Source organism: Boleophthalmus pectinirostris, unplaced genomic scaffold (genome assembly GCF_026225935.1).
Source record: "Boleophthalmus pectinirostris isolate CB_2022bp ecotype Guang Dong unplaced genomic scaffold, ASM2622593v1 HiC_scaffold_5, whole genome shotgun sequence".
NCBI lineage: Eukaryota > Metazoa > Chordata > Actinopteri > Gobiiformes > Gobiidae > Boleophthalmus > Boleophthalmus pectinirostris.
In genome coordinates this window covers 15,947,457-15,962,309 of record NW_026571404.1, presented here as the reverse complement: position 1 = coordinate 15,962,309, position 14,853 = coordinate 15,947,457, and the positions used below count along the sequence as shown (strand labels likewise).

The window sequence follows — 14,853 nt, the reverse complement described above, 5'->3', positions numbered from 1 at the left end:
TATGCTAAGTAGGAGTAATGACTAAAGATGTGTTCAATGATAGGCATTAGTCTGCAATAGTGCATGTAATATAACAGTATTGCTGATAATAAACAAAATCTGAATCTGAATAAAACTCACTACAAAATTGTTAGCAATTTTGAAAAGTATCTGCAGAATTTCCCATTTTGCTGAAATAAAAAAAAAACATTTACAAAAAAATAATAAGATTTTATATATGACCACAATAATTGTTTGCAATGAAATGTTTAAACTTAAGTGATTTATATGAGTAATAGTCTGGGATGACTCTGCAAATATGCCACCGAATCACAGTTTCTTTAATAGCCATGTTCTGGCACCTTTTCCAAGCATTTGTGTGTTTCTCTTCATCACCACAAAAAACTGCTGTATTATTTAATGCACGCCTGGTCGTCCTGATAAGACTTTAGCAGGAAGTTGTAGTGTAGGATGAGTTCCTGTGGTACGAGCTTCAGAGAGACTGGAGTTCAATAGGACACAGAGAGGAAAAAGGATGCAGTGTGTATCTCAAGAATGAGGATACAAGCAATGCAGTCTCTAGACACACTATAGTATAAACTATTTACAGCTGTTCTAATGTTTACAAAGTAGAAGAATCACTGGCAAACTTTTGATTTTCAAGTATATTTAATACTGCTAGAGTTATCCCTAAGCTCTTGGCAGACTGGGCAATTATTCTAAGACAGTTAGCAGAGCTTCATGGTTGTCCATGCCCTTTATGAGGACTTAAGTAGTTTCTCTAAGAAAACTTTGAAACCTGAAGTGTGGGCAGTGCATTTCAGGAAAGCTTTGGCAATTAGGTGATTATTCTTCCTCAATGAGTGTTGTTTGAAAAAGTGGATTTGTTTTCTTAAAGGGGGGTCACATCCCTCAGTGGGTTGTAAGGGGGAGGAGCACTTTCACACTTTGTTGAGATACTTTGCTGATCGCGTAACAAAGTCTAACTCCAGGATGCCACATAAAACTACGCCATCATTCCATTACCCCTTTGCAATTTCTACAACCCCTTATCCTTTTTGTGGGGACCAATAAAGCATTACTGTTTAGCTGTTCAGTTTAATGTTCTGCTGAATTTCACACCTAAGCTAACGGATTCTACCAGTGCACGAGAAAGCTAGTCCGGAGGGGAGCCAGCCTCGTTCTTCTTGTTAAAGCAGTGTCTTATCAGCACACTTCCACTGTTCACTTTCTCTAAACGCAGTGCTCTCCCAATGTGAACTTGTACAATGGCTGAATTACACGGTGGGCTTAAAGAGATAGCACGCAGCTGGAGACAGCTGTGGATAGAGAATGGCAGAATGGCCTTTTATGTTAATAGTTGGTTTTGCATTGAGGGTTTAAGATAGCCAATTGTGGGTCTTTGTTGAATTTTTTTTCTTGAAGTGCACCATAGAAAATATATGAAGTCTTTTGTGCAGTGATGCGCTTATTGCTTTGGAATAGTTTTATGCCATTTATATATTTGGGCATGGGAGCAGCACAAAATTGCACTGGTTTAGGGCACCACTCATCAGATATTGGCAGTCTGATAATAGTATAGATTCACTACTGTATTTAACTAGAAAATAACAACATGCTAGATCAGGAGTTGGGGTGTGCAAAAATATCGAAATATCAGTATATCACATCGTTTAATGTGATAATACAGTATCAATATCGTGGGCTGCTGTAAGAGATTTTTTTGGTATATTTTACTAAATTATTTTGTTACAGAGCTACAGTTTTGTTGCTTGTTTAGTGGAGGGAAACTTGTTTAAGCAGCACGTTTGACATTTTCACTGTTTTGATGATTAAAATGTTTGTGTTTCATATGAACTTTGCACAAGAAGTGGTTTAACAAAAGGCTTTTAGTATCACAGTCATGACTTAGCCTTTATTTTTATTGAACTGCATTGAAGCGATTTGAAATATATCGCATCAAATCAAAAGCGCGTCGCATCATGGCCTATGTATCGAGGTATGCATCGTATCGGCAACTTCTTAATGCAGGGGTGCCCAAAGTGGCCCTCTACAGGGTCCAATTTGGCCAGTGAGGAGGTGTTAAGTTTTGAATTTTAATTGAATTTACATAAAAGAGGCCATACCAGTCTATCCACTAAAATGCACAACAATTAAAGACATTTACAGACACGTTTTACATGAAAAATATTAGTAGATTTAGCCCCTGGCCTTTTAATACATGTTCATTGTGGCCTGCTGAGTGAAAAATTTTTGGCACCCCTGTCTTAATGATACTCAGCCCTAATGATACTCAGGAGTAGTCATTGTTTCCTTTTAGTAGTCTGATTATGTTTCCTCTAACTTTAGTTTAAGTTAATTGTATTTAATAACAGTTTCATTATTTTTTTTCTGTCATTGTAATTGCTCCGGTTGGAATTAATTAAGTCGTCTGAATCTGATTCTGCACTTGCCCCAGCATTTTAAACCCATCATCTGGTTTATCCACATCAATTCAAGTCTTCATTTACACATTTGACCGAGTGCTCTGTCAGTCGCTATCTTTGCTTAAATAGGAAATAGTTTGATGTGACAGTTATAATGTAGCTGACCTGAGCAAAGTGCATTTCTCAATGAACGTTGGTTACCATTTGGCACTTTATACCTGAAGACATTCTGATGCGTAGATGAAACTTAATACCTTGAATTAAATATGAGTTGGCATTGATTTGATTTTGAAATGAGCCTTGTCTGAGAGCTGAAATGTTTTACTGGGTTTTATTGTCCTGCAGCCAGTGAAGCGGAGCAGGTATAAAGCCAGTGGACAGTCCAGTGATGATGGTGTTGGCTGATAAAAGCTGGATGGGGCACCTCCTGGGGGGTGGGGTGTTGGGGGGTAATGACTTCCACAGATGGGACCCCTGGGACCTGAGTGCTCGTGCTCCGCTCCTCTGCTGGACAATCCAAGTCATCATGCTGTTTGTTTAGGGAAGATTAGCAACGTAAAACCCTTACAACACCCAGACACACACACAGAGAAAGGGACAATGAAGAAGGTGCTCTGGACATAGACAGAGATGGATGATGGAAGTGACATTATTATTGAAAGATTAAGTGTCTTTGGGTTACTTTTGAAAGTTCTTTACAGCTGTCTTCCACATTTTACTTTCTGGCAAGATGTGTGTGAGTTAATTTTGTGTGAGTAATGGCAGAACTTGTCAGAAGAAAGTTAAGTAGAACGGACAAAAAAACTGAAATGTGAACTGGCACAAACTAATACAAGAATCACATTCCAGATCTTATTTTTATTTTATGTTATTTGTGGTGGAAAATTATTGTGCGTCAGAAAACAACCCCTTGTGATATGCTAATTGCGATTTTGAATAGATTCTGATTCATCTTTAGCACACATGCCCCATCCTCAGCAATATCTACTTTTCATTAAGCTTTTTATTGCCATTTTGAATGTTGTTTCCACATTTGATTGCATATTATGCAGTGCACACATAATATTGTTTAATTGTGATTGATTTATTGTATTTAATTGACGTCCATTAGTTATCAGCTATTCTTTCTGGAGACCTTTGTAGCATGTTCTGGGTTTTGATTGTTGTGAGCCAGTAGCCTTCAGCAGGTATGTTACAGGTGTATGTTTGAACCAAGGCAGGAAACAGATGTGCATGATTTCACCAGAGACACTTATCAGCACACACCACCTGGACATGCCTCTGCAGCCTGCTTCCTGAGGCTTAAATCATGACTCTGATACAAGACATCCCCACTGTTCTGAGTTAACTAGACTAGACTAACAGATAGACTTAGAGCTGTTCTGTCATTATGTTTCTAAAATATAAATGATGTATGGTACGAGTGAAGATAAGAAACATCTTCTGAGGTTTAAGTAACTGTGGAGAATGGTGTAAAAACTAAAATCAATACTGGAAACAATGCACTTGTCTAATAAATTGGAAAAGGTGAAGCAGCGCAAGCAACTTGTCAATGCTCAAAAGAGACAAGCAAGTCTATAAACAAGATCCGCTATAGTTTTACAGCTATGAAAGGTTGTTAGCTGTAACATTTTATTAACGCTGAAATAAATGTTTAAAATACAATGTTTTCTCTTCACAGCCCCTGTCCCGAGCAAGGAATGGGAGACGAATTTAACCTCATGGATCACTCAGACCTGTATATACTAGACTTCAGTGAGTACTGTAAATTTACCATTTTTATTATTAAATCTAATCTGTTAAAAATTTAAGCTTATACATGTGAAACAAATACAACATGATTAATAAATCCAACCAGAGAGGACAACAAACCACTAGTTCTAAGCTTAAATAAATGAAGAGGATCCTCTAGAAGGCCATCTGTAAATCTTTGGCAAATCATAATATTAAGTCATACAATTTCTTTATTTGATTTTATTAAATTGTTGTGTCAACAATAATAAAAATCTATGTGCAAAGTTGAATTTCAGGAAAATGAAAATTGCCTTGGCATATCCTCATAAATCTCTCACCAAATGTTAATTATAGTAATTACATCTGTAACATTCATCATTCTTTCATTATTTAATATTTAGTTACAAATGTCTCTTCCAAAAACCTTAAATCTTTGGCATAGGTTCTTAGCTCTGCCTCCTATAATGACCTAGAGCACTTCCGTAGATGGGACAGACCAAAAGCAGTCACTTCCGGATGAGGAGAGGGGGCAGTTTGAAGCTGCTGAGGACCAGGAGGCTTCATGTGTGTGGGCTTCACCAGGACACACAGGCCCTGGCACTGTACCACTGGACATATGGTCCTACAACAAACATGGAGGCAGAAATAGGAGGCACTAAATCTGGAACAAAGTTATAAAGAGGAATCTGATTTTGCTGAATCAAAAATCACATTGGTTAACAAGATGAAATGTACAAATAAAGCCCCTACTTTTTATGTTTAGTTTGCAGCTAAAAACAGCAAGTGAATGATAGATCAGTACCATCTAGATAAAAATATCAGACACCCCCTCAATTATATATATTACAAATTGCTTTAACTGCGTATTCGCATTTCAGACAACAAAATTACTAACTCATTTACTTACACACATTTAAGTTCAATAATAATAATGTTCATCACTTGTAATGCACTTTATTGGTTATATTGTCAAAGCCTCTCGAAGCCGTACACTTTATTCATTTGCTCCACACACTAGGTGCTGGTTCTGTAGCCGCAGCTGCCCTGGGGTAGACTGACAGCCAATCTATGCCATTAGCAACAGAATGTGGTCTGAGCAGGAATCAAAAGCCTGACCTTTGAGCTGGTCGACAATTACTCTAACCACTGAGCCACTGTCGCACATCGCTTCACTCGATCTGTATATTGTTTCAGAGTTCAGGATAGGACTTTCGCTTTAATAAAAGGCTTTTATCAACCTCCTCTGATCTGCAGCTAAGTCGGTGTTGAATCCCCACTGCTCCTTTGTACCATTGGTCCCTGATTGCTTTATGAGTTATTGTTCTATCTCCCTCTGTTCCAGGCCCTAATCTGAAGACGTTATGCAAAATAGCTGTTATCCAGTACAGTCTGGAGCAGTCGGGCCTCCCACACGACATCAGGTCAGTACCTCCAGGCTCCACTCTGACTTTGCAACCTGAACTCACTCAGATACAACAGTCATTAGAGCCCCATTTATGACTCATTTGGTCCATTTTAATTGAGTTTTACTTAGCCTTTGTCTGATGACACTAAAATGCCCACACTGAAATAGTAATAACATAATTTCTGTATAATTCATGTGTCACTTTTGTGGCTAAAATGCATTTACTGACGTCAAGTGGTGGATCCAGTGTACAAAGAAGAACACAGTGCATCCAGAGATGTTAAGATAAATGTCAAAACTCAAAATGGTGTTCTTGTTGTGTATCTTACTCTTTCATGTAACTAATAGGGGTTCTATCTGAGCACAAAAATCTATTGATTGACCAAATACTCCATGTTTTAAATTGGAGATATTCATCTTCTTCCACGTTTATAGTTGACAGAAGAAACATCATTGGCCAGATAATCAGGAAACACTCACAGATATTACACCATTCACTTTCACATGATTGAACACACATCACAAATGCTACTTAAAAAGACAGTGAAAAAATGTATTTGTCCAAGAATTTAACACAGGAGTGCCACCACCACCTTCTATATCTTCAGCTTCTTCTAATAAAAAAAAACTTATGCTATTTGCAACAGAATCTAGGGTCCTCTTCGCTGCCATAAATGAGGACACAAACTCACATTGGTTTTAGCTGACAACAACTTTGTTTGACCCAACTATTATATTGTGTATATGAATAAATAAAAGATAATATGTATTTCATAACCCAGTATTCCGATCTGTCCCAAATATCCAGCTCAGGTATCAGTTTTGCTCAGACAGAGAATCTAAAATCGTATCTTATGGATAATGTTTATGCAATATTTTATACAATACTGATATTTTTAACATCAAATAAACATTTAAACCTGGATGGAATATTTTAGCAGAGAATAAGTCATTTAATCTTCCTTAAAATAGACGTGAGCTGTGTGTTCTGAGCAGACACGTACGGTGAGATGTAAGGGTTAATTACTCTGTTTCCAGCTCAAACTCTGAAACTCAATCCTAATTACTGCTCTGTGCCCCTCATTCCTCGTGCACCATCACTGCCACCTTGCACGCTCCGCACTTCTGATGTTTTCTCTCTGCTGTCCCGATCTGAAGGGGCTCTGGGCTGGGGTCACGGGGGGCTGGTTAACTCCCCTCTCCCTCCTTTCTCCTGGCATCTACAGCCCTGTGCCAATCTCCAAAACAAAAAACCCAACAAAGCCGCGGAGAGGGAATGAGCGTGAAACCGAAGCCAGTGATAACAATCTGCCTCTCGACCTTTGACCTTTGGGTGGGTCAGAGTTGGACGGAGTTGTCCAGCGCTGCTGCTGTGTCTCCTGTTACCCCCTTGCCCCAGTCCACCAGCCTCGGCTAAAACACAGGGGGCAAATGGGACACTAAAGCTTGATTGAGTATCGCTGCAGCACAAATGAGCTTGACATTCAAAACAACAGCAGTATTGGCACTTGTTACTTCTATCCATCAGAGCCAGTTGTGTTTATTCAACCTTTTCACATTGTGTCTCACATAAAGTCTCCAGATTTGATCTATTCTACTCCACATTTTGTGTAGTGCATCCAGGACAAAATTTATACAGTAATTAATTGATTATTTGACAAACCTGAATTTTATCAGATTTTTAAATTTTTTTTGTAATTTTCTGCTCATCAGGTATCACAGTATATAAATAAGTGTGTTATATAGCTATAGTCCTGCTGCTTAATAATTTACAACAATATTAACCCATTGCAGGTCTAAATGTCTTTTGAAACACTTGGGTCCTGTTGAAGCAATTTCTAAAGAAAAAGTCATCCAACAAGTCTACTAAATGATAAAGTTCAACGAAAGCAATAGTTTTAGTGTGCATTATAGCTTCTTGCATCAGTCATACATATATTTATACATATTTATGGCTTATAATTTGGATTTTCTTGGATATGTTTATGTACATTATTAGCCTTTATTTATTTTAGAGCGCTTTACAAACCCCTAGCTGACCAAGTGCTTTCCAAAAAAATCTAAACAATATTACATGTTACTAAGGAAGTAAAAATTAATCGATATATCGTATCATCAAAAGTCTTACAATATTATTGTGGTTTGTCACAATATATCGAATTGCAAGTTCCTTTGCTTAAATGCATGGTTTTATAGTAGCTTATAAACATAGCAAACTACATATCCCATGATTCATTTGAGTGCAAACAACATGAAGAGATATGTTTCTTACTTGAATTCTTGGGACTGAGATTCTTGGGAAAATAATTCACACCAAAATCTTGTCAAGGTATTTTAAAAGCAGAAATATGTCCTATCTACATTATATTAGCTTCTCCAAAATATTGCAGTATATATCGCACTGTGACATGCATATATGTATAAATATATATATTTTTTACATATTTTTATTGTCATGTTCTGTGCCCTGGTACAGGTGGGAGCTGGCTGCCATGACGACCAACAGTAACATCAGCAGGCCCATCTTCTCGTCTCACGGCTGAACCAGAACGACGCTGTGTTTTACAATCAGCTGGTTTCCATAGCGACTGTTTCGGACGAGTTTGGACCGAAATGGATCCGCTCAGTATCTCCCACTGTTTTCAAACTCTTACAAACCACTGACCAAAAACAAATGCAAGTGACTTCATGGAGCATTTCTCACGACTTAAGGATGTCTGAATCCTTGGAAACAGTGAGAATATAATCACCGATTTTCTCTTCTGTCTGGCATCGTTAACAATCGAATCAGCCTATGGCAATCGTAGACTACAATCGTAAGCACAGGAAGAGGCGCAGACTCCAGCCAAAGGTCTTTCACATCTCCCCTTAAAAATCAATGTGAATTTTACCACATGGAGAGTTGTATTGTTTAGGTCTGTAGGTCATAAAACCACATAAAGCTAGCTAACATATTACTAAGTTATTGTTTTGGGGCAAATGAGGCTAACTTATTTTGAATGAAAGAAATGGTACCAGAGGCGCTCGCTTGTGAAAAGTACCATCCAGCATTAATTTAAGCAAACAACTCTCAAATGGTGTCTCTACTTTGCAAGGTAATGCCATAAAAGAAATCCACCTACCTCCCTTTAAAAAGAGTTGTGCTGAATTCAGAATTTGTAAAAATGTTTTATTTCCCCTTGAAAAAAAAAACATTGCCTTTCCAGTTTTAAATATTGTGATTCAATTGCCACATATTTATTTTGCATATTTGTTCAGTGCCAAATGTGGAAAGGTGTTCTAATGCAAATGTCCCTTTTAACCTTCTGTACTGCGTGAGGTCTTCACTTATATGCATAATTAAGACAATCTTATAGACCTTGTTTACCTATCGTCATTGTATTGGGTTCTATTTATATAAGTGTTTCTAAGGCTTCAATAACAGATGGTACAATTAAGGGCTTTTTCCTGTTAATACACTCAGTTAATACACTGTTAAATACAGTTTTACAAATCCAACACTAGTGTGTATAAAAGCACTGGAAAGAGATAGTCCTGTTTTACAACTACATGCTTCTACCCTTGCCTATATCTATACCTATAATAAGAACATCTACTCAAGTACATTTGTTTTGGGAAGTACATGTTTCATGAGTTGACTTTAATGTAGAGCTGGGTGATATGATTATGAAGATTTAATCGTGATGATCATGATCCAAATATATCAATATCGCCTGATTGTGATTCATTGCTTCTCTGTATAATGCAGCTTTATGCTCAAACGTAGACACTCTCCCCATTAGGACTGGGTATTTTTAAGAAGCTGCCGATACAATACATACCTCGATACATGGACCACGATACAATACATATCTCGATACGCTTTTGATTCAGTACGATATATTTCAAATCGTTTCGCTATGGTTCAATGAGAAATTAAGTCTAAATCATGTCTGTCATACTAAAAGTCTTTGTTAAACCACTTCTTTTGCAAAGTTCATATGAAACACAAACATTTTAATCATCAAAACAGTGAAAATGTCAAATAAACGAGTTTCCTTCCTTTTAAAAACGCAGCAAAACTTTAGCGCTGTAACAAAATAATTGAGTCAGTACACCAAAAAATACTCTTGGTGATATATCGATACAGTATCATCACTTTGAACCATACAGTATATTGATATTTTAATATTTTTGCACACCCCTACTCGCCATCCTCTCCTCCTATTGGTCAGCCTCTGAGTGACAGGTGGATTAAACAAATTAAAATCACAGTGAAGCGTGAACTCACTGATGGCCTTACTTGGCGTTACTTCTCAATTACGTAAATTATGTAACAATACAAAATTATTTGTGAATCAAAATCATGATCTTGGGACTTTAGACGTCTTTATTGCATATCACCCACCCCCGCTGTAGTGTAGTGTATCATGTAAGTAGTATTCAGGTTCAAAATGTCAATTAAGCAGTGTAAAACGATATTAAACTAATCCAAGTCATCTGATCTCTGCACTGAAGCCATTATCAAGCCTTAAGACACAAGTTCACACTACTTTGTGAAATGTATATGGCCCAACAATGTCTAATTGTAATTATATTCATTTACTCATGACTGGTGACAATGGGACCATTCATACGTTGGCTAATCTCGCAACGCAAAAACTTGGATCAAATCCAACAATCAAATTACCATAACTACTGATGCTTATAATGACTATGTTTGTGTCCCCTTGAAGTCCTTTTTGTTGAATGTTTTGGGTGATGGAGTAAAAAATAAGAAAATTAACAACTCTGACTAATCTCCGCGATTTACTCATGTTGAAAATTAAATGTAGAGATGCTTAATTATTACAGTTTAAATGAATGAACTGTATCTGAAGCCCTTTGACTATATGGCCTTAAGTATTTAGGCGTATGTTAAAATGCCTATATTTTGGGTGATGTCTTTGACTTGACATGTTGCGTTATATTAAGACTGGTATCAGTTGAAAGCCCCGATTTGTGGCTAAGCTTATAGAGATTATCTTTTGTGGTTTTGATATAAACTTAGGGGAAAAGGTGATGAACAAAGTGGCTGAGAGTAATGATTTTACAGTTTTGCAGGTCTCCATGACTTTTGTTTTATTTTAATATATTTTGTATGTCTATTTTGGCTGGGTTACTTTCTGTTATGGTTGGTCAGGACTTCCTGTGCAATATGCTTTATAACTGTATCAATAATAAAGCTGAGACAATTTCAGTTAACACTGACTTTGGATTTCTTATGTCCATTCTGTTTGTGTTTTCTGGCCATCGTTATATCTTTAAAAGTGGATGAAAACTTTTAAATTAAAGGTACGGTACATAGCCTTTTCTATTGCAGTTTTTTTTTTTTTTTTTACATTACATTCATTTATGTAAGAACACAGAGAGGCAATGTGCATTTTACAGTACATTCAGAAATGAACCCAGTGTGCCAGTACCTCCGTAGAGCTCACAAGTTTTTCTGTATATGGACAGACTACAAAGCTCAGAACCTCCAGAATTCCCTCACTGAGCTGTAGAGGCTGCACTAGCACTGATTTATGATTGACTGTAGGTGCTGGGGTTTAGGTAACCAGGCTGGCGTCACTTAGTGCCTCCGCTCAATTTCATTTCTCTCTAGTGACTTGGTCAGGAATTGGAATACACTAGACGGTTTGCAAGAACCCCGGAGGTTGTAGACCATGCACCGACCAATCAGCGAAGTGAAGCCATGACGTCAAACACAAGCGCTTGTCTGGGTCCCTTTTGTGGTACAGCACAACAGTAAACAAAGCGGTCCAGATGGATGTAGACGAAGACATACATTCTGTGTTGGCAACGATTCCCGAGATCAAGGATGAAAGGGGGAAAGATGTTATTGTCCTTCTTCCTACAGGATTTGAGAAAAGCTTAATATACCAGTTGGCCCCGTTAGCGCCGCATTACATATGTCAGGACCAAATAGCAGCGATTGGCTAAATAACAAAAAGTACCACCCTACTATCGAGCGAATAAATCCTAATGCTGTGAGGTCAGATGGTTTCCACAAATGAAACCAGCTGATGAATTAGGCTGGGGTTTAGGTGGTGAGAAAACAGACCAGAGAGGGTCTTATGGTTTAAACTAAGTGGATTTAAGCGTTGAAATTGGCAAGTCAAATGTGAGTCTCATTCTGCTTTCTAATTTGATAATCATCTTGAGAACCAAAACACTATCAGCCCAGGGACGGTGCACATGCAGGGTGAAGTACCACTTTTACCCGCAAAATTTGGCGTTAAATGTGTAGTTACATTTATTTTATTTGGACTACTTCTAAGTGTATTTTGGAAAATGTAAACAACTTTGCCATCACGTTATCAGTAGAGCTATATTTTAAGGTCATGTTTGGGAGGTTTGATATAAAAAATATTGTACCATTTAAATAGTTTATTCTAAATGTCAAGTCAGTGTAAGCATCAAGTTTATTTCCTTTCCTTCTCCCAGACACAGTCCCTTCTGCACTTTACAGCTACTGTAAGCCTTTGAACCTCTGCTCCACTTCCTCTTCCTGTCCAGTGCCAGCCCAGAGTCCATAGTCGTCCTGTCTGGAGCCCCCCTTTGGATCCCCCTTCCGGCTCCTCCATGGACCACTATGATTGGGATGATTGCTGCTGTTATTACCCCTGATCTCCAGCCATAACCAGACATGGGCCCTATAAAACTATATTAGAAATCATTTTGGCAATCCAACAGAAGTCTTTTTACAACACCTTGTTTGAAAGATTACAACATACATTTATTACATTTTTCATTTTGTTCAGCTCTTTCTGTATCGATGTACCCGGTGCTCAGATTTAATTTTTGTGATAAGTGATTCATTGTTTTGCACTCTTCATTTTTCAAGTGTTTAACAAGCCAAAATGAAAATACTATTATTCACATTATTGATATTTTGATATTGTACCCACCTTTTATTATTAGTAAATACTAGTCCACTATCTTTAAAGGTGCACTGGAACTTGGAACTATGGATATTGCATTCCTTTGCTTAGAATGTTCCACAGTATGACATTAAACAGCTCTACCTTACATTTATTCAATTACGGGTGGTTTATAGCATTGTTTCCCAAAGACTGGGTCGCAAGAGATTTTTTTTCAGTCACCTTGTCACGATCTGGATAGGTCTGTAATATACAGTTCGGACACATGACACATCTGTGCTCACAAAAATGAAGACAAAGCACAGAAACAGACTGAATGCTGCGTCTGATATGTGTGTTGCGCTCTCCTCCTGCACCTACACAAAAATTAAGACATTAAAATGAGACATATCTTATTAACCCTCTCAGGCTCAAATTAATTTTTAGTATCAGGAAAAATCTGATATTTGGGGAAAATTATAATATGGGGTAGTAATATACAATCCTGACTTTTTTATCCTTTGTAAACAAAAAAAGTATTTTGCACTTATGGCAGGCTGTTTGTGTGTAGCCATTCTTGCACAGTCTGCATCGTCCATGTTTATCAGCATGGATGGGAGAAAAGGCTCCTGAGTAAAAAAAGCTCATAAAATATGGATGTGGAGTAAGTAGGTAATTGGAATTTAGCTGTTGTCTCCTGCCTGGAGAGGGTTAAAATGTTGAAATATTAAGACATGTTTGAATAAATTCTAATCTTTTGTTCCAATCTTTGTTCCAATATTTCTGGTTCAACTGAATATTGAAAAGAAAAAGAAATGGGCTATGTTTAATGTGCAAATAGGCGACTTATGGATCCTTTTATTGTTGGTTCAATTACTGTTTTTTATTGTTTAAAACTCGAGTAATACTAACTGTTCAGAAAGACATGATCACTCATTCAACAATAAAATATCCTCGTTAATGTTCAATAATGGTCAAATCCACCTTTATTTTGCGATTTACGAATAATTTCTAACTGGGTCGCGGAGGTTTGTGACTTAAAATATGGGTCTCTAGAAAAACAGTTTGGGAAACAATGGTTTATAGCTCAAAAATACCTAGAAAAACAGGCATTCTGACTGTGAACGGGGTTGCCTCTCTACAGATCTGACCTGTAACTTGGTCTAGTTTGGTCTCCATGAAGATACAAAGGTTTAATGTCATACTGTGAACCATTCTAGACAAAGCAAAGTTACACAGTGCACCTTTAACACACTGTAGTTATAATCTATTGTGTTTTCCCTCATATGACACAGGCGCAGTAGCAGCAGCAGCAGTTGCAGTGTCTGGCAGTTTGCTCCTGTCTGTCAGCGGCCCTGTGCTATAAAGTCAATGTTATCTCTAGTGTTAAGTGCAGCCCACAGACACAGGCCCCGCACAGAGAGGGGCTCCAGAGACAGCCTGTCCCGCCTGCTCCTCCATCCCCAAACGGGACACAGGAAACGGGGACGCGCTCCGGGCTGCTCTGTCTGGTCCTGGAGCCGACCACGTTCAACAACACCAGAGACATTTGGTTTATAACACTCCAATTTCAACTGCCCACTCAGACAGTCCCACCGGCCCTTGAGTTTCAGACTTGGGAGATTTGTTCTGAGTAAATTGTTTTGTCTTGTCGCCACTATCCAATGTCCAATCCCCCCTTCACTCAAGTTCGAGTTCGTGGCCTCCAGCATCGCGACGGCAACCACAGAAGGTAAATTGGGGATTTTCTGGCCAAGAGGTATTTAGAAGCACTGTGCCTTAGAGAGTTGAAACACTTCTCAAATTAAAGTGGAGCAAAACAAAAAAGAAGTAAATTGGATGTTTGGATTTCAGTCCCAAAACAAATGTATGAGGTGGTGGAAGTTAATCCAGTAGTTTCTTTTACCTTTAAGAGACTTCACTTTTTCAATGAGTGTCTTCCATGATAAATGAAGTAGTCAACCAGATAGGAACTTTGGTTTAATGAGGCTGAACCAAAGTTAGATTGAAAACAAGATACAACAAAATATATTCAAATGCAGCTAAAATATCCAAATACAACTATGGTGTCGCGTCTGTTTATTAATATAGCGCTTTTCCACCTTCAAGGGACCACTCATCCATTCACACACACTTTCTACACCAGTGTACAAAGATGTGAGTTCTCTTGCCCAAGGACACAACAGCAAAATGCATCTGTGGGAGCTGGAATTACACTACCAGCCCTGTGGGTAAGTGGATCTGACTCCTCAACCAATGATGTTTATGTCAAGAGCAGAAGTCGAACCACCAACCTTCAGATCTGTAGAAAAGACTCTACCAACTGAGTTACTGTCGCTCCAGACTGGATGAGGGTCCGAATCTGTGATTTCCTGTTGAATGAAAAGACTAATAATGAACAAAAAATAAAATTAAACATTTGTAAACA

At 37.9% G+C, this 14,853-nt stretch overlaps 1 protein-coding gene across 1 annotated transcript in view; it reads left to right on the top strand.

The window, feature by feature from the left end:
- klhdc3 (kelch domain containing 3) overlaps nucleotides 1-10,767 on the top strand; it is a 33,792-nt gene extending 23,025 nt beyond the window's left edge. Inside the window, exons 9-11 of the mRNA XM_020921330.2 lie at nucleotides 4,087-4,160; nucleotides 5,482-5,560; nucleotides 8,021-10,767. Coding sequence (XP_020776989.1) covers nucleotides 4,087-4,160; nucleotides 5,482-5,560; nucleotides 8,021-8,087 — 220 coding nt within the window. The 3' untranslated portion in view covers nucleotides 8,088-10,767. The remainder of the gene's footprint in view (nucleotides 1-4,086; nucleotides 4,161-5,481; nucleotides 5,561-8,020) is intronic.
- Nucleotides 10,768-14,853: the final 4,086 nt, after the last annotated feature.